The sequence below is a fragment of the Alosa pseudoharengus genome, unplaced genomic scaffold, assembly GCF_046254945.1.
Source record: "Alosa pseudoharengus isolate Yale_2024_CS ecotype anadromous, Long Island Sound unplaced genomic scaffold, YU_APseudo_1.1 YU_APseudo_1.1_scf_9, whole genome shotgun sequence".
NCBI classification, from domain to species: Eukaryota; Metazoa; Chordata; class Actinopteri; order Clupeiformes; family Clupeidae; genus Alosa; species Alosa pseudoharengus.
The window spans coordinates 23802846-23826127 of NW_027468881.1; the positions used below are offsets into that span (position 1 = coordinate 23802846).

Here is a 23282-nt window from a genome sequence, read left to right on the forward strand (position 1 = left end):
TGGCACGCCCAAACCTTTTAAACACTAATCAGTGGTGTAATGCTGTAATGTTGCCTGGCCTGGCATGACCTCACCTAATATGGCCAGACTCTTCACTGGGAGGTTGTGCCTTGCCTCCTTTATCCATCAACTCCCCCTCCCGCCCCAACACACACACACACACACACACACACACACACACACACACACACACACACACACACACAAACAGTGAGTTAACCCCACTCTCTAACACCTTAAAGGGGCAATAAATGTGTAGGATTTGTAATTTAGCGCGTTCAGAAATTACTTAATGTGAGGAAATAACTGTTATGACGTCTCGTCAAAAACGCCACGGTTCTCTGTTGGCCAGACATCCACTTTAGCATGCTAGCCAGCTTGCTTCGAACCAAATTACACAATGGTGTGTTCAAGAAAGCACAAATTCTGTTCATAGCACAGCCCCTTAATAGATGTGCAAGTAGCACACTAGCACTCTTGGGCGTTAGCCTCCTTGGTAGCACTAGCACACCTCATGGGTCCAGACCATAGACTGTAAAGGTCCAGACCCATGTTCGAGCGCACTTGTCTTTACAGCACAGGTTGCACTGGCATGGAACTGAATCTTAGCACAATCTTCTTGCCAAATCCATTGTTAAAGGGTGGGGGTCTGTTTTCATTCAGGCACAACTGAGACACCCCGATAGGCAACAATAATTGTCTGATGGGCGTTCATGTTATTTCTGTTCCAACCTGGCGATTTGGGGCTGACCCATTCCATCCACTTCCTCGGTACATTGTCATAACCCTGCAAACCACGTCCCAGTCACGTCCCACTGACGTCATGGCACAGTTGATGTCATTTCTGTGTTCTTACTGAGTATTAGAGTTTGTGTGTAAACTATCAGGACCACTGGTTCTTGTCAGATAATCCCCCCACCCACACCCACACAAGTGTGGAGGATAATGAAGATCGGTGATGGCGTGGGTGGGGATGGCGTGGACTGTTCTTCTTGATCGAGCAGCCAGGGTCAGGGATTTGACAGAGATGATGACCTGCATTGACTGATAACGACCATTTCAGATCTGCTAACGTACCAGCACCGATAATTCTGTTTGTTTGTTTGTTTGTGTGGCTTGTTTAAAGGCATTATGAGGTATTACATGACAGCTGATATGATTGGCTGCCCCGATGACCACAGCCCAATCCCTGACATCAGTTGATTCTGGAACGACTCTGAGCCGCATCAAGGCCGGATCTCAGCCAGATGTGTCCGACAGTTAACGTCTGCAATCCGGGATCAGCCTCTGCCCTGCCGATCTGGGTCACTATAGATACAGATAAAGCAAGCCAAGCCAAGCCAAACCAAATCAGTGTCTTATGCTTCAGGACAGCAACTGGAAATGGACAGGACTTCTTATATGTCACCACTCACAACTGTCCATCCTTTTGAAATGACATACCATCTCTATCAGATACCATAGCTGTCTACTGTATAACGCTGTGCAAACGTTTTAAGAACCCTTAGAAGAATGAGGTAAATTGATGATGGCTTTTAGAATGACAATAATAGCTTTTACTCATCAATTACCAGCATGCAAAGTACAGCACCTACATCAATTTCTCTTTTTAAAAAAAAAGTAATATTTCGTATGGAAATGCATAAACCTTTTGCACAAAACTGTACGCTATCTCATGCCACTGTTAGACACTGTCAGATGGCATAGCTGTCTACCTCATCAAGTGACAGTTCTGTCTCCAAGCCCTTGCAGCACCCAAACATGCTGCCCTCTCATACTCTTAAATTACCATCCTTAACTGCGGGTTATGATCCGTCTGTCTGTGCTAACACGCTAACTGGCTAAAATTAAGCCCCAGTCATTTGGAGCCTGAGCCATCAGGCCAGTGAGGCATGTGCTACGATTAAATCATCTCTGTCCTCCGCAATGAACGGTGATTAAACTAATGATAAAAAACAGTGTTATAACAGAAAAAAACTATTATAAAGAATACAGTACATTCACAAAGCATCCTGCATGTTTTTGCCTTTCAAGTACTAGCTGCTACCATCACAAAAAATGCCAAGGCATGGAAATGTCAAGCAATGTTTTGCAATAAGGATTACATGCAGGATCACAGTTTCTATTTTTAACAGCAAATTTCAAATGCTAAGTACCTACAAATACTTACCTAACACAAAACACTAGACCCTTAAAGCTTGTTCAAAACATTTCTATTCCCGCTCTATCCTATGACCGACAGAAGGCAATAACAGGTAAAATGCCCAGATTGAAAGGAGGGGGAGAAGCCTGGCTAACATTTTAAACTAAAAATCAGTCAGTCATCATCAGCAGCAGGACAAGCATTTGCATCATCACCTCCACAATGACCATCCCAACTGTACCGCATAGTCTGCCCATGTCTTTCAAATCTTACAAGAGGATTCTACTGTAAGAAAGAAACCTTGAATATGCTGTTATTAACAAGCCATTACAAAAATATCATATTGTGTGTGTCATAATAACAACCTGTTATGTATACTATTTTAGGAAAGTCAAGCATCCACATAATATAGAACTAAAGACAAAGAACTTTTAACTAAAACCAAACTGTCATTATCAGCAATGGCACAAGCATCATCCCCATCCCCATCACCATGATACCATAGCAGCAGCTCTCTGTCTAAACAAACTCAAGAGGATTTTAAGTCTGGATCCTGTCAGTTGTGACAGGATAAACAGTGACAAGATATTCCTTTACCTTCGGTCACTCTGCTGTCCCTGTAGCCTCCTGAACATAGTCAGCATCTCCTTCTCTACTTAATGCTATACAGGAAGATCCTGTACGGGTTCAGATTCCAATTCACATTCAGGCTTAGATCCCAATTCAGATTGAGACCCTGATTCAGACTGATACACAGCAGGGGAGATTTGATACAGCCGTCTGCGTCATGACAGAAAGAGATTGAGTACCACTCCATGACTGAAGAGAACAACGTGTGTGTGTGTGTGAGCATGTATGTGTGTGCGTGCGTGTGCGCATGTGTGCAAGAGAGAGAGAGCTAGCCTCTGGGCCGGCAGGCAAACTACTCTTTCAATCTCTCCTCCCTCCCTCTCAGCTTCACAACTGTGAGTGACTATCATTACATGAAATGGTTTGGAGAAATATATTGTCAGAAGTTGAGATGGTTTGGGAAGTCTTGGACACATACTAGCGTGGCTGGCTAGTTTGGATGTGAAGGACAAATGTGTCATTATCCAAAGGCCCTCTCTATTGGTCAGGCTTTATTTATTATGTGACATCCTGAACTTCTACGTGTCCAACACTGTGTTGTTGACATCACTCCGTCATTGTCTGTCAATCAAAAGATGACAAAGATTGAGTTTTTTGTCCTCTCTCAGAGCCTGTCAATCACACTCACTTCACTCATTCTCTCCTCTCTCTCCTCCTCCTCTTCTCTGCATCTCACCACCACTTTAGAGTCACACTTCTATGTCAGTGTGTTTGTTTGGTAACACTTTACTTGACAGTATCGACATAAGAGTGACAAGACACTGTTGTGAACACATGACACTGTCATGACACAATAAAACCTAACCCTAACCCTAACCCAAACCCTAATCCTAATCTGTAACCCTAACCCTAACTCTAACCCATAACCCTTATGACAAAAACCGAATGTCACTTAATAACAAAAGCGTTATGTCATAAACGTTTATGACTTGTTTATAACACATTCATGACAGTGTCATGTCACTCTTATGTCAACACTGTCAAGTAAAGTGTAACCATTTCGGTATCATCAGATGTGTCAGTATCACACTTCCTTTGTCAGTGTGTTTGTTTATCATCAAATGTGCCAGTGTTGGGCCATCTGCTTGACACGACTTTATTAAATAAGCCATGTCAGAGACCAGGCCGGGGAAAAGCTCCTTATTCTCCATCCCTATAGGCTCAGATCGCCATGGCAATCTACCCTAAAGCCCATCATCTCTGTCCATTTCTCCCGGTTCTGCTGTGATTAGCCCTGATTGGAAACGCGGATCGGAGGGGATCGCAAGATTGGCCTGACGACTGACTGGCTGACCAGTCGTTTTCTCTCGCTCGCACAGATCTGCGGATTCTCTTCCAGAGACAGATGGTTCGGACTCCACAGCAATGGCAGTAATTAGCGCTTGAGTAATTGCACCCAGTTGGTGGCGGCGTGGATCGCGTGCACTAAGCAACTCCACTGGGACATACCCTACGTGTGCATGTGCATGTGTGTGTATGTGTGACTGCCTCTGTCTTTCTCTCTCTGTGTGTGCAGGACGTCTGACAATCCCAATGCTGACACCAATATGACACACTCACACACTGCCTCCCTCTGGGAGAGTGGGGTGAAAAGATGGATGACTTCCCTGAGTGTGTGTGTGTGTGTGTGTGTGTGTGTGTGTGTGTGTGTAGACTCAGAGGTGTCTAGATAATTACATGATTGCGTGACTTTGCACTCTCTCTGCCAGTATGCAGAGATGTCTGGGTGATTGAGTTACTTTACTCCTGATGAAATTTGGCTTCTGGAGTCGAACGTCCTCAAGCTGTGCTGCCCATTTGTCTTAACCATCTCATTACACGTCACATGTGACACGTACAAACTCTGCTGTTTCCTCTCTATCTATCCTTTTCAATAGTTTCTTTTCCTTTTCCTCTTTCTCTCTGCATCTCTCCATCCTCTTGTACCTCTCCCAGCATCCCGCTAACTTCTTCTGCTTTTTGTCCCTATTCTCTCACCATACTTCCTGCTCTATCCCTCCACCCTTTTCTTATTCAATCTCTTTCTCTATCTTCATCTGCCTCTCTTCCCCCTCCCTTTCTCTCATTTTTTTCACTGTGATCCTTCCAAGGCCTCCCTTTCTTTGCCTTTGTCCTTCCGTAAACACTGACTTTCTTTTCTTCACTCACTCACTCACTCTCTATCTCTCTCTCTCTCTCTCTCTCTCTCTCTCCCTCTCCTCCTCCTCTCTCCTGTGGTAACTGTAAATCGCTGGTTCACCCATGGCTGAGGCTCTCAGAGCGGCAGTCCTCTGCCCATTTAAGAGGCATGATGTGGATTGTGGCCCTTTTCAGAACCACCAACTGGTGGGGCAACACAAAAAACACACACAAACGCTCAACCCTGCAGGGCCTACTGTAATATGTGTGTATGTGTGTGAGTGTGTGTGTGTGTGTGTGTGTGTGTGTGTGTGTGTGTGTGAGCGAGAGAGAGAGAGAAGAGTGTGTGTGTGTGTGTGTGATAGTTTGTGTGTATGTGTGTGTTTTTCCATGTATACAAGTGTGTATTACAGACACAAGTCTTTGTTGTGTACAAGTATGTTTGTTTATGTGAGAGTGTTTTGCGTTGTCTTTCTCCATCACTAATCCCTCTGTGCGGCGGAAGTCTTTCCCCATCACAGAGAGAACCACCCGTTCGGTTCCGCTTCACTGCACAGGCTGGGATAAGTCAGTAAAACATGGCCCGCGCGTGAATAAACAAATCTGTGAGCCGAGCAGGCAATAATACTCCTTTAGAAAAGAGAAGAAAAAAGGAGTGCATTCCTCTCCAAGCCACACAGAGGGTATTTAAGCCAGTGTCGGAGTTAGCAAGCCAGTTTCAGTGTCAGCCAAGAGTGTCAGCCAGCCTGTTTGAATCCAGTGACACATTTGGCAGAGCTGGGGCTCTCCCAGTAACGAGGGAGAGGAGGAGAGAAAGGCTGAGAGAGAAAAACACAGAAAGGAGAAGATAAGAGGAGAGGAGGGGAGAGGAGGGAAAGGGATGGGAGAGGACAGGAGAGAAGAAAAGAAGAGAGAAGAGAAGAGAGGAGAGGAGAGGAGAGGAGAGGAGGGGAGGGGAGGGGAGAGGAGCGAAGCGAAGAGGAGAGGAGAGGAGGGGAAGGGAGAGGAGGGAAGGGGAGAGGAGCGAAGCGAAGAGGAGAGGAGAGGAGGGGAAGGGAGAGGAGGGAAGGGGATGGGAGAGAACAGGAGAGAAGAAAAGAAGAGAGAAGAGAAGAGAGGAGAGGGGATGAGAGGAGAGGAGGGGAGGGGAGAGGAGAGGAGCGAAGCGAAGAGGAGAGGAGAGGAGGGGAGGGGAGAGGAGAGGACAAGAGAGAAGCAAAGAGGAGATGACAGGAGAGAATAGGAGGAATAAGTTATACCTTGCTGTCAGCTAGTATGCAAGGGTCAGCTAGAGTCTGACTGAGGTAAATGTCAACAGTGGGAGGTGGCCACACAACCCTGTGTAGTAGATGTCCGTGTATCCCCCAATTTCTTGTCACCTGGACAGACTCCAAGCGCACTAGAAACTATAACAAGAACTACCTGTCTGTGGCGTCCACAGGTGTCCATGTGCGGAAGTAAGAGGCGATAAGAGGAAGAGGAAGGAGTGGTGCAGAGAGGAGACGCAGAGGAGAGGAGTGGTATGGAGCAGAGGGGAGTTGGAGGGGAGGGGTTGTTGACGTCTCTATTAGTGTTGGCATGGCAGCAGCAGCAGGAGCAGTGACGGAGGGAGGCGGCAGAAGCCGGACATGAAAGACCTGATCCCATTAGTAAGACAGATGGGATTAACACACACACACACACACACACACATACACACACACACACATAGACCGACACAGAGACACACACACACACACACAAAGAAGAACAGGCCAGCGGGCTAAACACAGGGGGGGGGGATGTTGCAGAGAATGAGAAAGGAAGAGAAAGACAGAGGGGGTGATAGAGACAGAGAGAGAGAGAGAGAGAGAGAGAGAGAAGTAGGAGAGGGTGAGGGAGAAAAAGAGAGTGGGGAGAGAGGAGTGATAAATAAATAGTGAGAGATATGAAGTGGGTGAGAGAGAGAATGAAAGGGAGGTGATGGAGCTAGAGAGAGAGAGAGAGAGAGAGAGAGAGAACTCCAGCACAAGAGGGGGAACATTCTTGCTGCTCTCTGAGGGTGCACATGGCAATGGCTGCAGTGAAAGTGTACAAATTAACTTTTAACGTTTAACTTGTGACTTTGCCATTCAAATGGACTCGCAGTGATGGAAGCCTATGTAGCATCTGCAGATTTGAATTGTACAAGGTAGACAATAGTAGAGCATAGATAGAATAAAATAGTCTTTCACAAATCGAAGCAGGATCATTTGTGCACACTGAATCATGCCAACCCACTATAACAGTGGTACTGGATAATACTAGACTGCTGCAAATCGTTTGGTGGGCAACACATCGGCGTTAAATCATCATAATGGTCACTGTGACACTAACGTGTCTTTGATTTAGTGGTCAGCAAGCCACTGAATGCATAATGCATCTGTTGTGGGCTACCCAGATGTTTGTGTGTGCTTTTTGATAAAGTGCTTCAGAATTGAGTTATGGTGACAGTGACACATGAGCTGGGGGTGAAACTGCTACGTGTTGATTAAAATCAGCTGGGGGGAGAGGGGGTTACTCAGGGAAGGATCAGCTGGTTTGAGACTGACTGGTTTGGGGTGGGAGAGGGGGTATTAGGGGGGAACTGATTTTGTAATTGTACAGGGGTATGGGGGGCACTTAGGGAAGGACACGCTGGTTTGGGTAGGACTGGACAGGGGTATTGGGGGGGGGGGCACTTGGGGCCGGCTGGTGAGGGGTGACTTTGTGCTCTGCTAATTCACTAATTGAGTTAAGCAACAGAGGCGCAGCAAGAGCTGCCCTGGGCCATCAACGACTCCTGCGTCAGAGCCTAACAATGCACAGCTACTCACAGGCAGTCAAACAAAGCCTGACACACACACACACACACACACACACACACACACACACAGACACACACCTTCTTTCCTACAATGACTTTTACTCTTTATTCTCTCTTTCACTTTTGTTAACGTTGTTAATGTTCCTTTTTCCCCCAACACGCGCACACACACACACACACACACACACACACACACACACACACACACAGCACTGATCCCTCTGGAATTCCCCATGTGTCCTTTGGAGTTTGTTCCACTCGGCTTCTTGGGGTACTTCACATACCCCGTAGGTGGAACAAGAGCTCGAGATATGCCCTCCTCTCTCCCCACTCGCATAAGAATGGCATCCGTGCCCGAGTGTGTGTGTGTGTGTGTGTGTGTTGCCCCGTGTGCCTGCTGTTTCTCTGCAGTCACCCCAGGCCATGCTCAGACACAATGGCGGCATGCATGACATGCCATCGCAGCTCGATGCACACCGCCCAGCGTACGTGACTCCCCATGACCACGGCAGTCTGCATGTATTTGGCAAGTGCCACATTTCCACTGCTGCGGAGCTCTACAACAAAGAATGGAATAGCGTGCACTGCTATCCCCCCCCAATGCAACATACATCCAACATACGTCATTGCCCATAATTAAAATACGTATCTGGTCAGTGTCACATTTTCAGTATGTCTGTAATGGGTTAAAACTCAAATGTTGGCTGTGCAGGCTTACTGCATGGAGACTGTATTAAGCCACCGCTCATACAGGACAGCAGAGTGAAACAATACAGACCTGCCCAGAAGAGAGCTGAAAAGGAGACTACAACTCCCATCACACCTCAGTGTACCACCCTGTTTTGGGACAAATGTAAACGTAAATGTAAACCCTATATGTAATTCAGAATGGTGCAAAGACAATATATAAATTGTTGAAGCAGAGAAATGTAATTGTGTTTTTTGGAAAATATACGTGAATTTTAAATTTGATGCCAGCAGCATTGTCTCAAAAACACTGGGACAAGGACATGTACTACTGTGTTGCTCACCTTTTAATAACATTTGTGAACGGAGGAGAGCAGTTGTTGGAGTTCTGAGAATGGAATGTTCTAGACTGCAGACAGGCCTTTTGAGCACCTGGACACGTCTTTTATAGTTTTATAGAGCCATGTTGTAATGTGGGCAGAATGCAGCTTTGCGATCTATGGTCTTTTAGGCCCCCACCGTTGACTTCAAGGCAGCGCTGCCTTGGTTAGGTGCTTTGAAGAGGACGGTGGCAGTGCTGCCTTGAAGTCGACAGTGGAGGCCCAGAAGACCATCAAGCCAGATTGGCATTGATTTCCTGAAATATCCAATTTTTTTTCTGAAAAAGACATTGTCTGGATGGCAGCATATGTTGCTCAAAATAAGTATAGACTGCAGACTGCCCATGCCATAGGGACTAGTGCACCTCCATACCATCACATATGCTGTCCTTTGAACTGTACGCTAATAACAAGTTGGGGTGGTTCTCCTCTTTAGCCCGGAGGATACAGAGTCCGTGATTTCCAATAAGAATGACAATTACACAATGACTAACAATGAATGCACGCACGTTGCATGCTTTATGCTTTACAGGTGCCATAAAACATGTCACACTTTGCGTGACCCAAGTTGAGTATCTTGATCAACAACCAAAACCTGTTTCTAATTTTATGACGAAACCACTAATTGGCATCCCTGGTAATGGTGATTCCAGGACTGCATATGTGTAGCTTTTGTGGGTGGTTGTGTGTGTACGCATGCTTGTATCTAAGTTGAAGAGAGAGAAATAGGGAGAGGCAGAGGATGAAAGAGACAGATAGAATGTGTGTGTGTGTGTTTATGAATGAGAGAAAGACACAAAGAAAGACAGAAGAGAGAGAGAGAGTATGTGTTTGATTGTGTCTGTTTATGTATAAGAGGGAGAGAGAGAGAGAGAGAGAGCAATACAACATTAGTCTGTAGTATCTGTGTCCAGTTCAAACAGTTTTGGCTTACTACAGATTACTTCACAGAGCACACTTTTACCACATAGTCACAAGCCATGACCATACAACCTCCTACGCCATCATTTCAGACCCATTTGGGCTTTAGATCCGTATATACACAGTTTGTCATAGCTATTAATAGCCCCATCAACCCTTCAAACAGCTTAAAATACCATAAATCTCAGCAGGCAGAATGGCCCTGCTCAGCTAAGCTGATGGCCTCAGTCATGAAGTTGGTCTGTGTGCACTGTACCAAGTGTGGGTGTGTGTGCGTAAGTGAATGTGTGAGTGTGTGTGTGTGTGTATGTGTGTATGTGTGTGTGTGTGTGCCTGCGTACGTGCAATGTGCATCCGGGCGCGCATGCTTGCATGTGAGCATGCGTGCATAGGTGAATGAGTGAGTGAGTGTGTGAGTGTGTGTGTGTGTGTGTGTTTGTGTGTGCGTTTCACTACATGCATCCAGAGGTGACATATGGCCTGTCAAGGGATTTCTTTGTCTCAGTGCCTGATGATGCATGTAACAAGAATGGCAGCAATGACGAGCAGCAGCAAATAAATATACATCGGCATCTGGCATCTGGATCTTCGAGGTTGATCAACAATGTTGTGTACGTCTGCATTTTTCTGAACCATAACCCTGTTCACAGGGAGGTGGGCTAAAAGCAGAACAAGCTAATCCTGCAACAGAATGGTGTTATGTATAATGAACTGAATAATCCAAGTGGGGTAAAGACATTTCATCTCTGTCACAACTCCAACTGCTTCTGTTAGCTTAGTGCAGAGCGTTAGTGTTAGCTTCCATATTAGCATTGCCGTTAGTGTTAGCTTCCATATTAGCATTGCCATTAGCATTAACCCTTAGCTTTATCTAAACTTGCAGGCTGAGGCATTTGCGACACTGGGGTCACGGGTTTAATCCTCAGAAGAACAAGTACTAAAAACACGCAATCCTTTGCTGTGCTGTAAGTCGCTCTGGATAAAAACTACTGAGCTAAACAAATAAAAGCAGCAGGTCTTAATGCTAGTGTAATCACCATTGTGTGGCCTGCCTGCCTGAGCAGAATTAGGCCTCAAAGTGAGAATCCTGCCCATGGATAATCTGCCCTTTGTGTAGCAGGTGACTCTGTGTTGCATATCTGAAAGGACCCTCAGGAAAAACAGTTAATCTCTCTCAAATGGCCGTGTTGTATTCTGATTGTGGATGCTATTGTCATATTGGTTTGTTAGCAGCGGTTCCTGTGGTTTTTAGATGAGCAATTTGTGTCAGACCTAAGATGGATTTACATGGTACTGGACACTATAATAGTAGTTTATTGTTGACATACAAAAGTACAATAATTAACATCTGAATAAGTAACACACCATAACACAAATCTTCCTCTCCCAAGCATTCAGAGCAGTACACACAGACACACACACACATGCCAGAAGCCAAATCTGCTTTAGCCAGACAGCTCTAGGGGTGAAGGTTTACCAGTAGTACCTGAGGGAGGGCTGTCTGCATGCTGCCTTTATACTGGACTGACACACACACACACACACACACACACACACACACACACACAAACAAACGGAAATGAGGTCATTTATGTTCATCCGGTCATCCTCTATAGTTTGACATGCCTTCAATCCTCTCATCCATACGGAAAGATCTCTCTACCCTCTTCTCATCTTAGGTCAACAGTACACCAGGCAAAAAAGAAATGTTTTTTTTGTTTTTCAAGGTGAATTGATTTAAATATTTTCTCCTTGATTAGCAACTAGCCTTCATCGCATCACCTTGGGGAAAATAAATCATGAGAGAAAGAGAAGAACTAGGAGAGGGGAAACAGGTGGAGTGGTGTGTCAGGACCTGGACAGAGAAACACTCCTGCACACTGAACCCAATTATTCCAGATTGGAGCCGATAACGTTGTGATTTACAACACAGAGAGGGCTGTGTGTTTCATCAGAATGTGAACTCCCTATGACCTATGACCTCAGTGTCATTCAGCACCTAACTCTTCCAGTTGACCCACAAGCCACTACGGAACACTGAAACATTGCACTACGGAACACTAAAACATTGCACTACGGAACACTGAAACATTGCACTACGGAACACTAAAACATTGCACTACGGAACACTGAAACATTGCACTACGGAACACTAAAACATTGCACTACGGAACACTGAAACATTGCACTACGGAACACTAAAACATTGCACTACGGAACACTAAAACATTGCACTACGGAACACTGAAACATTGCACTATGAAACACTGAAACATTGCACTACGGAACACTAAAACATTGCACTACGGAACACTGAAACATTGCACTATGAAACACTGAAACATTGCATATTGAACTTGAGAGTAGCGCAAAGGCAAGTGAACGGATGGGACGAGACACAGATGGGTCATTTTACTATCACTTACAGACACAGCAAGGTGAGAAAGTGAATGAGACAGTGAGAGATACAAAGAGAGAGAGTGTGTGAGTGTGTGTGCTTGTGTGTGTGTGAGAGTGAGAGTAAGAGACAGAGAGAGAGATCTTACCTCCATCCGTGCATTCGGAGTCCCGGACATTGGTCTCCACAGCGCATACATGGCTGCCCCCGATCAGGATCCTCAATCTCCTCCTTTGGACACACAACACACACACAAATGCATATTTAACACACACATTAAAAAATCTAGTGCTGTTCACACAGTTCAGTGCAAAACACCTTTTTTCTTACCCTGCCCTAATGTGCAAGAAGCAAACATGGAATTCTACTCCATGGATTCAGACATTCACACACTTATGAAGCGATGATTCTCTGGTTTCTAGTCCCATTGGTTCTCGAATGAATGAAAGGAGCGCAGATGAAGAACAACCTGACATCATCATCATCATCATCGTGGTTGTCTCATCAATACAGTTTAGTCCATTGGATGCTACTTCATCCCGTTTGGCAACAAACCTGCTCTGAAGCACTCTCAAAAGCCTGAGAAAACACAGGCTTGTTTTTTTTTAACTGAAGACTTTTAAAACCAGTTAATAGCAAAGAGCCACAAAACTTCCATTTTTTTTCTATAAACAATTTTTCAGACAAACAACACTTTGGCAGAGTTCTAAGAGGAATCTAAGTAATTGGGGATGAAGGTTCTAAATAGAAATTTTGTGTCAGTGGACTGGGATGTATTAGCTGGAACAACTAAATGAACTAAATTCCAATCAGCCAGTAGTTCTGAGTGTTAACAGAGATTCATTCTGACTTACTGTAAAGTCTCTCTTTGTGTGTTTCCCATTTTCACCCACATCTCACCCTCACCCAAGGCTGTGGGAAACCCAAATAAATGACCCGACATGGCACATTTCCAAGCTCTAAAAATCATTATACAAATAATGTCTGACACAATATTGTAACCCCATGAACCTCATTTACACACATTGCTAACCTAATTTACACTCACATACAGTACACTTAACAAAAAAAAAAAAAAAACACACACACACACCACATAACCTGCATAATACGCATAGGTGCACACACACTTTTCCTTTGTTCTGGTTTAGATTTCCTGGGGTCCACCTTTTCCACATGAACCCTTCAGGTTTAGGACTACAGCCAGAGCTGGCAGAGACTTGCAGTGGAGAACTGTGATTGGTGGACTGGTGTGGCCACAGCTTCAGCTGCTTGGTGAGCCAACAGCTTGGGAATATCCACAGCTTTACTATCCCTGAAGCTCCACTCTGGCATCAAGTGATTTATGATGGAGTACTTGAACACAAGTACGTGTGGGTACATGTGAGATGGCTGCACTAAGGAACATGTTAGATAATATATACGTGTGTGTGTGAGTGTGTTTGTGTGTGTGTGTGTTGAGCATTATGCAAATTAATCAGTATAAGTAAAAAAATTCAAGAATGCTAGATAATGCATTTGTGTATACAAGTACTATATAGGCAGAACAGAAACACACACTTGCATATACAAATTTCTATGTGTGTGTGTGTGTGTGTATTTAGTATGTTTGTGACAGGGAAAGTCTGTGGGTCACATACAGTATGTACACATACTTCATGCACTGCATGCCAACATGCTTCACTCTGTGGACATGTGGTGCAGTAGATATGAGCCCCCTGAGTGCTGAGAGAAAGTGGAATAGAACATTATGCCCAACATTCCAATATGTGGTTTAATGTTCTGCATTATGCCCAACATTCCAATATGTGGTTTAATGTTCTGCATTTCTCATTAGTGGGTCACTTTGATACTAAAAGTATGATTCTATGTAATGACTGTATGATATCTGTACTGTCCCTGTGTATTTTTATTTCAACTTTATTCAAGACACAAAGGTCCATAGAGACAACACAGTACAAATATAAAAACAATACAAAACATTTAAGAATGATGCAGATGAGGCATCATTTACAAAACATATACAGGCTTCGGGTCCAATGTTTCCAAATCTGTGTATATCTGTGTGTGACTGTATTTAGAGATAAGCGGGAATATTATGACTTTGCAGTGTTTCACTGTTCTGCATGGCTGCGTCAGTAGCTATCTGCTCTGGATTGCCAGGTTGCCACTAATCAGTCTGATTCAGTGTAGTCCACGTGAGATGGGATGACCAACGCCATCTCCCGTCAGCCTGGAAGGATACTTAAACCCTAACTATTTCCTTGTCTAGTTAGAGCAGCTGATGGATCTTTAGGTAAAGTCATGCTGTCTCTCCCTTGATGTGCATCATTGTAAATAAACTCTGTTCCTGATTTTTCATACTATTGGTCTGACTGGGTCTCTATTCATCTATGGTATCAAAATTACCATCAGTGCATAGACCTGAATATGACTTTGTGAGTATGACCCAACTTTATCTGAATGTACCCCTCTCTGTGAATATAGACTGTGTATATCTGAATGTACTCCTCTCTGTGAATATAGACTGTGTATATCTGAATGTACCCCTCTCTATGAATATAGCCCAAGTGTATATATCTGAATGTACCCCTCTCTATGAATATAGCCCAAGTGTATATATCTGAATGTACCCCTCTCTATGAATATAGCCCAAGTGTATATATCTGAATGTACCTCTCTCTGTGTGCTTACCCATAACTGTCCCCTCAGGGGGAAACTCTCCTGCTTCAGCTGACATTGAACCTGCTACATCAGTAACTGCCACCTCAGCACAGCAGAGTCCTGCCCAGCTGGCTCGCCAAGCGTCACTTTATGCAGATTTCACCTGAGTGGTGAATACAGACTCTGTGTGTTTACGGGATGAATTAGGTTGCTACTCAGTGTGTGGTTAACAGGGCTAGGAGGTGAGCTCAGCTCATTACAGACATCTCTGTGTGAGGCACAGCTCATTACAGACGTCTCTGTGTGAGGCACAGCTCATTTCAGACGTCTCTGTGTGAGGCACAGCTCATTTCAGACGTCTCTGTGTGAGGCACAGCTCATTTCAGACGTCCCTGTGTGAGGTACAGCTCTTGCCTGAATATGTACATTAACTCAGTTACTTTGAAGGAGAGAGAACAAATATGTGTACAGATAAAGAAAAAGAGAGTTGTTGATAAAAGAGTTGTTGTTACTGTTAAACAGTACTGATGGATCAAGATTAACCCAGGTTAAAAACGGAACAGTGTAGGTGTAGCCTAAGAGAGGCTTTCTGTATGTGTGTGTGTGTGTGTGTGTGTGTATGTATGTGTGTGAGGATGCCCCTGAGGGTGCTGGCTATGTGTGGCCTAAGCTGATGTGCACAGAACGGGGGCTGTGTGTGTATATCTGGGAGTGTGTGTGGAAGAGTAAGTACGAGAAGACTGATCTCTCTCTCTCTCTCACTTTGTGTGTGTGTGTGTGTTTCTGTGTGTGCGTGCAGGCATGCATGCGCGTTTGTGTACAGACTTAAGCACTCAAAAGAACCCCTGCTGTGTTTATGCTTCGACCAGACCACCAGCCCCCACTCCACTCCTGAATACACACACACACACGCCGACACACAGTGCTGCAGCACACTCAGCCTACTGTCCACAACATGCACACACTGCTGCTGCTGCAGCACTAAATACACACACACACACACACATAGACACACACACACACACACAGACACACACACACAGAGACACACACACACACACAGACACACACACACACACACACACAGGGGAACACTTAATACAGATAGCCCATTTTAGACACTGCCATAAAAGTCTGTAAATCAAGCATGCACCATCACAGCCTAACCCTCATTCAAAGCCCACCACATGCCCTTTTCTTAGTACCTTACCCTTACAAAAGCTGTAAGCCTGCTTATAGTCTGTTGGTCACTGTGTGAGCAGCACATAGTTTAAAATAATACTGAAAGAAACAGCAGTCTAATATGAAATGTGATTTAAATACTGTACATAACATTTGATCTAACACATTTTTCACATTCCATTTTATTCATTCACAGGTCATATGCAATTTAACAGAAAAATGTATCGGGACATAACAATGTTCAGTATTCACCATCTCATCATTTGATCATTTCAATTTATAAAACATAAATAATGATCAATTTTCAGCACTATCAAAGAGCCGTTTTCCACATGCTTTAGCTGGTAGCTGAAACTGTATTTCACTGGTTGCAGTGCTCCTCCACACCTCCAGTGGGGTATGCCATGATCATGCCTTAAAATCAGACTCAGACATGCCCCATATTACCATACAGGTGTTTGAAGAGAAAAATATTTTCTGCGATGCCAGAAACTGCATAAAGATGGAAGCCAGTGAAGGTGTCTTCTAAATTAAGCCCAGTTAATCTTCTCTAGGGCAAGTCGTAAATCTGACGATTGACAAACAGACAAGACAGCACAGCGTGTGTGTGTGTGCATATGAGTCAGTAAGTGAGTGGGTGAATGAGTGAGTGAGTGAGTGAGTGAGTGAGTGAATGTATGCATGTGTATGTACTGTATATGTGGTATCTGTGTGTGTGTGTGAGTGTCAGCAACGATATAACTTTTTTTCCACCAGGCTTACCTGTGTGTGTGTATGTGTGTAAGTGTGTGTTGATGTGTGACTTGGTCCAAGTGTGTGTGTGTGTGGGGGTGTGTGCGCGCGTGTGTGTGTGTGTGTGTGTGTGTCTATGTGTGCAGTGGACTGTCCCTTTCTGGAGACAAGCGGAAGGAAGGAAGGAAGCTGACACAGGATGCGAGCTGCACCCTTTCCTTCTCTGTTTCCTCACAGACCCCGACTAAACTTTCCTCTCCTTCTCTCTCTCACACACACACACACACACACTCCCTGCTCATGGAGGTCTCTCGTTTATCACACCACAGCTTACCTACGTCTTTGGAAAGATGGAATGACGAGAGACAGACAGAAAGAAAAAAGGAAATGAAGTGAAAATGGAAGAATGAAAGAACCCCTCTATTGAAGCACTGAATTATTTGTCCACTTGGCACAAATAATAGCCCAAGCAGTCAGTATGTACATAAGGCAGCATTCTTCCTGAGGAGGACAACAATGCTGAATAAAGCTTAACCATATACCGGTACATTTCTTAGTTTTACACAATCAAATAAGCCATACAGGGCTCAGATTACTAGTCTTGACTACCAGTACAATCCCTGCTCATGATAACAATTTGTGATACCATGATAATAACGGTATATTTGGTGACATTTTTATATACACGCTGCAACATGGTTAGCTCACATGTAGAGCAAGAAGAAGTATGGCTGAAGACAGAGTTCAAATCTAGGTGAGGAAGAAGAGTTCATTGCAGCAGTCAGGATTAAGCTTGACTTTTTTGGATCAATGCTTGTGATGCGAGGTGATGCGATTTGTGGCCAAGAAGATAGTGGTGAATGTTACCATTTTCTTATCGTAATTTATATATCTTCTATATATTCTTGCAAGAAATACTATAAAATATGGCATAGTAGTGTATATCACCATTCCCTAACTCAGACATGGTTTTTTTTAACTACACAGAACCATAAAAGGAACCTGCACCTGCAGCCAATAAAGAGAGACATAACAAGGTCATAAGGCTGCGTCAGAGTTTTATGACCCAACTAATGTATGGAAGTATCTAGGAATGCAGGAACTGATAAAACAGTTCATCTCACTACTCCACACAGCCAAACATTCCTTAATTAACTAAAACCTTATTAATTTTATTTGTATTACTTTTACTATTTTGATTTTATTTTCCATTCTTATTTATTTATTTTATTATTTTGTGTTGTTACAACTTGCTGATGTTTGCTTTTATGTAATACAATTTCCTTGTTTCTACTGTTGTCTGTGTAAAGCACATTGAACTGCCTTGGTATAGTATGAAATGTGCTATATAAATAAAACTGCCTGGCCTTGCCTTGCCTTGAGACCACTGCATAGATATCAAGGCTTTTCCACTATGTAGGTCATGAGGTTCTCACACTGTTCGTATCCAAATATCATGATAGCCAACCCAGATTTGCTCTTTTAAGTCTCTTGGCTCTGAAACCGAATATAAAATGGTGTCACCAAATCCCTAAGCAAAGCACCTTTGCAAAAGTCTTCAACCATGAGAGGAAAGGGAGAGACACTGGAGATATTTTCTTCATGCTTTGAAGTCAGTTCTCAAAAAAAACACCAATACCAAAAAATTATGATGTCCATGACATGACAATATGATATGATATGATATGATATGACTCTCCTGCTCGAGTAAGGTGCTAACGACCCCTAGATCATGGGCTGAATACCAAAAACGAGAAAATTACAAAAAACAAACCACATTTAAATGTATACCTCACATGTAGCCTACAGTAAGACCTTGCCATGCTGTAAGACCAAGTTGCTTTTGGATAAAAGCTTCTATACAGTACAAGGTTCTAGTGTTTTTTTCTTTAATAAAAAAGAAAAAGAAAAACAAGAATGAAAATCTAGAATTAAATGTGTAATAAATAATGTGATGTAATTGTTTTGCATCAAATCATATTATTTTATATCATCTGATGCAGGAAAATTGTGGATGTCAGATTTATTTATTTATGTCTTGGTTGATGGCATGTTAAACCCATGGCAAATCGTCAGCAGATGTGTCCTACAGTCAGCTACTCTCCTGGTGAGGGATCTGAGCTGCCATCCTGCATCACTGTTCCATCACAAGCAAACATTTCTCCTTCCTGGGGTGTATATATGGCACATGAAAAGGGCCCTTGTGTTTTTCACGAGGGCCCTGCACTCACACATCGTTCTTATGAGTCCATAAATCTACAGGCGGATGAGACTATTAGCCTGTAGCTCTGTCGAGGATGCACGCACGCTAAAGGCCAAGGACTGATCAACAAAAACATTGGATGAGCTACTGCCTCTGTCTGACTCCTGCACGGATGTCGGCACGCACACACAAAGGCACACACACGCACACACACAAACACAGGGACGGCTGGCTTTAATATATAACCTTTTAGAGAGGTTGCTGGAAGAGTAGCCCTGAATACTGCCTGGACATTAGTGATTTGAGTTCTATTATTATGGTTGCTATAACAATAAGAATGAACAATAGTACTTGTCAGATTTGGTCATTAGTGATCAGGAGTGTTTCGGAGATACCAGTGACCCTTTGCACTATACTTTTAATCTTTTCATCAGTAGCAGGGCTAGGTACACATTAAAAACAGAACCCATTATCCCAGGTCATCATCAGTCAACAGTGCCCTAAGTTTGTGACTGGAAATGTGGCTAAAAAACCCCCAAATGCACTAAGAAGAATGGTTCTTTGAGAGAATGGTAACCCTGCAGGTACATGGCGACCCAAGCGCTTGGCAAACAGCACTGTTACAGAACAGGAGTAATCACTGTTTACACTCGGCCTCTGAATCACTTCTGTCGCTTTGATCCCAGAGCCTTTGAAGTGTGACACCTGACCTCCCTATTAATTCATTTTTGGAGAGAAGAATACGTGAATGAATACACACAGAGTCACACAGACCTCCACGAGTTTTTGGAGATGCACAAACATATCCTCACTGGAAAAACAATGTCAGTAACTATTCACATTTTTCCACACAAAGCACACAGTGCTAAGCCAAATAGGAAAGAATTAATCAGATATTGCACTCAAGTATGTAATAATTAATGTGTTACTTGAGAAAAGGTCAAATTCACAATAAGCACACACACACACACACACACACACACACACACACACACACACACTCACACACATTCCCACACACACAGTTGAATGTGTGTGTGTGGGAATTCTAGGTGTTATCCATGGAAACTGGCGAGTCAAACAAACAGTTGAGTCAGTGCTCTTTGCTGCTTCACTGAACCATGACCTGTGCAGCACTAGTCAACAGAGAGAGAGAGAGAGAGAGAGAGAGAGAGAGAGAGAGAGAGAGGCAGAGGCAGAGAGAGAAAGAGGTAGAGGCAGAGAGAGAGCGAGAGAGAGAGAGAGAGAGAGAAAGAGAGAGAGAGAGAGAGAGGGGAGGGGGCAGCAGAGAGACAAAGGGAAGAGAGAGTAAGAGGGGAATGAAGGGAGATGCAGAGAAAGAGATAGAGAGGGTTAAAGAGAGATGGAAAGACAGAAAGACACAGAAGGATGGACATAGGGTTAATAACAAAAGATGGAGGGACAGAGAAAGAGAAGGATGAAGAGAAATGGGAAAACTAGCAACCACACCCAATCATGGGTGTCACCTGCTTAATGAGATAGAGGGAGAGAAAAGTGAGAGAGAGAAAGAGAGAGAGAGAGAGAGCAGGCGGATAAGCACTCAGAGGCAGTAAGAAATAGTGAAACAGATTGACAGACAGACAGATGTAGAAAGACAGACAGACCAATGCCAGCATCACAAGTGACTGACAGCCTGACAGCCCCAAAGGAGGACAGATCAACAGACAGACAGAACCAAGAGGAAGGAGCCAGTGAAAGTCAGAGACAGGGAGAGAGTTTAAATTTTCCACAGCATTCATTTAGACTTCCAAATTCACTGTCACAGAATTCAGTCAGGCGTTCCAATTACAAATGCATAAGAACTAGACAGACAGGTTGCAGACGGTTCTCTGTATAATTATGCATCCATGTGTGATGGATGGCACTCTGTAATTTTCACCACAAACCCAAATATTTAATGTTTATGTCTAGCTTGAATCCGATGCCAAAGCATGCAGAGCAAGCAAAGATGAGGTCATAGGTTCAATTCCCAGAATGGGCTTGCCTGATACAAAATCATACCATGTACTTTCACTATAGTCATAGCAGATTTCAAAGCTCACGAAAAACAGAATGCAGAAGTGAATGTCTAGAATGGAATGTGTAGAAGTGAATCTATTGTTAGATCACAGCCCATAATCCCTGGTGGTGTTCACAAGAAGAGATGCATTAACTTGGAGTTGGCAGTGGCAAGGGTGATGTTATGCCCACTGACTTTGTGCAGGAGCTTGGCAAGCATAGCTCTTTGTTGACAGCAGGTAAACAGATCTTTATAAATGAGTCATTTCAGTGTAATAATAGTGAATCATTGGATGTGATAGCCTGCATAACTTCAGAACTCAACACAACTGTTATGTCTATTACGCAAGTATACAGTAGTCTCGGCAACTCAGAGACCATCATTATGGATGCATCTATATAATCTGCATCATGCGTATAATGTCTGCTTGTACTATTTACTTACTTGGTAGGCTTACCAAGCCACTCTCACACCAGTGAAGATTACTTGATAAAACCATTGACGGTATGTACTGGGATAAAACCTGTAATCTACTTCTAGCTCCTGTAAGGGGACAAGGGGCCTGCATACACTAGTCTATCAAATCCACTGTTTGTCATGCATACATAGCTGCTGTATGAGGCAACCTTAAAGCGCTCACCTGTACCCTGGATTACACTGAGTCATCTGCTTTAGAGCACAAGAGAACATGTTATTAATAATCAGGCTTTAATCACTGAAGGGATTGTTCCGTTTGCATTTAAACATTGTTCATTAAGCCAGCCAATTCTTCTGCTTCTCTCAACAAGCAGTGACAGGGTGTGACTACAGCAATTATGGATGATGTGCCTGGTTCACACACACACACACACACACACACACACACACACACGCACACACAAACTCTGTATCTCTCTTTCCCTCCCTCTCTCTCATTTTCTCTCCCTCTCTAAATCACTCTTCCTTTCACACACTTGTGCATGTTTTCGCTGACCCTGATATCCTGCCTTTCATACTGATATGATCATCAGTCTGATCAGATTGCCCCTGCTCCAGGCAAAGGCTCGTGTTTACCCCTGATGACCCAGTGCATTCTGGGATTGGGGGATGCCCCCTCTACACCATTATCCAAAAACTAGGGCTGTCAATCGATTAAAAAATGTAATGGAATTAATTACATACTCTGTGATTAAGTAATCTAAATTAATCGCATATATAAGTTTTGCTGTGAAAGTATTTTAAATATTTAAATTCAAATGAATCATTGAATAATCAGCATTAGTGACATTAAAGTTCAAAAACTCTTTATTATTATTTTCACTGTTCAAATAATGGTCATAATAATTTATGATATGACCTAATATGCTGAGGAAATCAATTCAAAAGTGCTTCAGGAAGAAGTTTTTTTCACATACAAGGCATTTCAGGCCACAGAAAAAACCTAGGGGACACAATAAAAATAAATTAATACTCCCCTCAATGTCAACACTATTTCTTTGCATTGATGACAACTTTAGAGTTGACGAACTCTGGTGATATGCAAATTCTTTGCTGCAGACATTGCAGAGGACTTTATTTTAATCAACACTTTATTTTTATCAACACCATCAGGCCGTTTTTTAAAAGTAAATGTTCCAATCAATGATCTAGGCAGCACATTTTCTTCTCTCTCCTTCATTTTACAGTCTAATGGTTACTGACTAGAACGGCTCGGGGTCAAAGGTCATATGGAATCGATTAATCTGAGCTAGTTTTTTTAATCAGATATTTTTTCTCAAATTAATTAATCAAAATTAATCAGTTATTTTGACAGCCCTACCAAAAACATTAAAAAAATCCTCTTACTACGTACCTTCCAGGAAGTGTTATTTTCTTTGTGCCCATCAACACATGACTATGCCCTATAATGTATCTGACTGGTTTCTGGCTACAAACAGTATTTTTTATTAAATGACCAGACAGTTTTATTTGTTTGATTTTATACTATACATGCTATCAGTACTTCTCAGAGGAACAGGGAAAAACAGCACAATAACATAAGCAAAGCCCTCTTTCCTGTTTGTGATCATCTGCCATTTCTCAAAAGCATTGTACAGCAACCACCATAGTAACCATGGGGACATGGTATTCATAATGGCAGTCTCATCAGAATCATTTCACCACAGATTTCATTGATACTTTTGTGAAATATGACCCAGCTGTCACTTGTGGGCCTCTTCTAGTCCAGAATCTGAAGCTACATGGAAAAAGACTAAGTACTCACGTCAAGCTGCAGGAAGTTGTTTTTGTAGCCATAAACTAAAAAAAGCTCCTGGAACAGCAATAATGATGTACTGAATGCATAAAACATAAACAGCATTCCCCAATATACTGTGCACTTCACATATGTTACTTTGTTTAT

At 43.2% G+C, this 23282-nt stretch overlaps 1 protein-coding gene across 2 annotated transcripts in view; it reads right to left on the reverse strand.

The window, feature by feature from the left end:
- Positions 1-23282, reverse strand: part of prickle3 (prickle homolog 3) — a 50311-nt gene that overhangs the window by 24109 nt on the left and 2920 nt on the right. Inside the window, exon 2 of one of the 2 annotated variants that reach the window (XM_076276554.1) lies at positions 12250-12332. In XM_076276554.1, coding sequence (XP_076132669.1) covers positions 12250-12332 — 83 coding nt within the window. Of the gene's footprint in view, positions 1-2740; positions 2962-12249; positions 12333-23282 lie in introns of those variants that run through there. The other variant, XM_076276555.1, reaches the window with a different exon arrangement.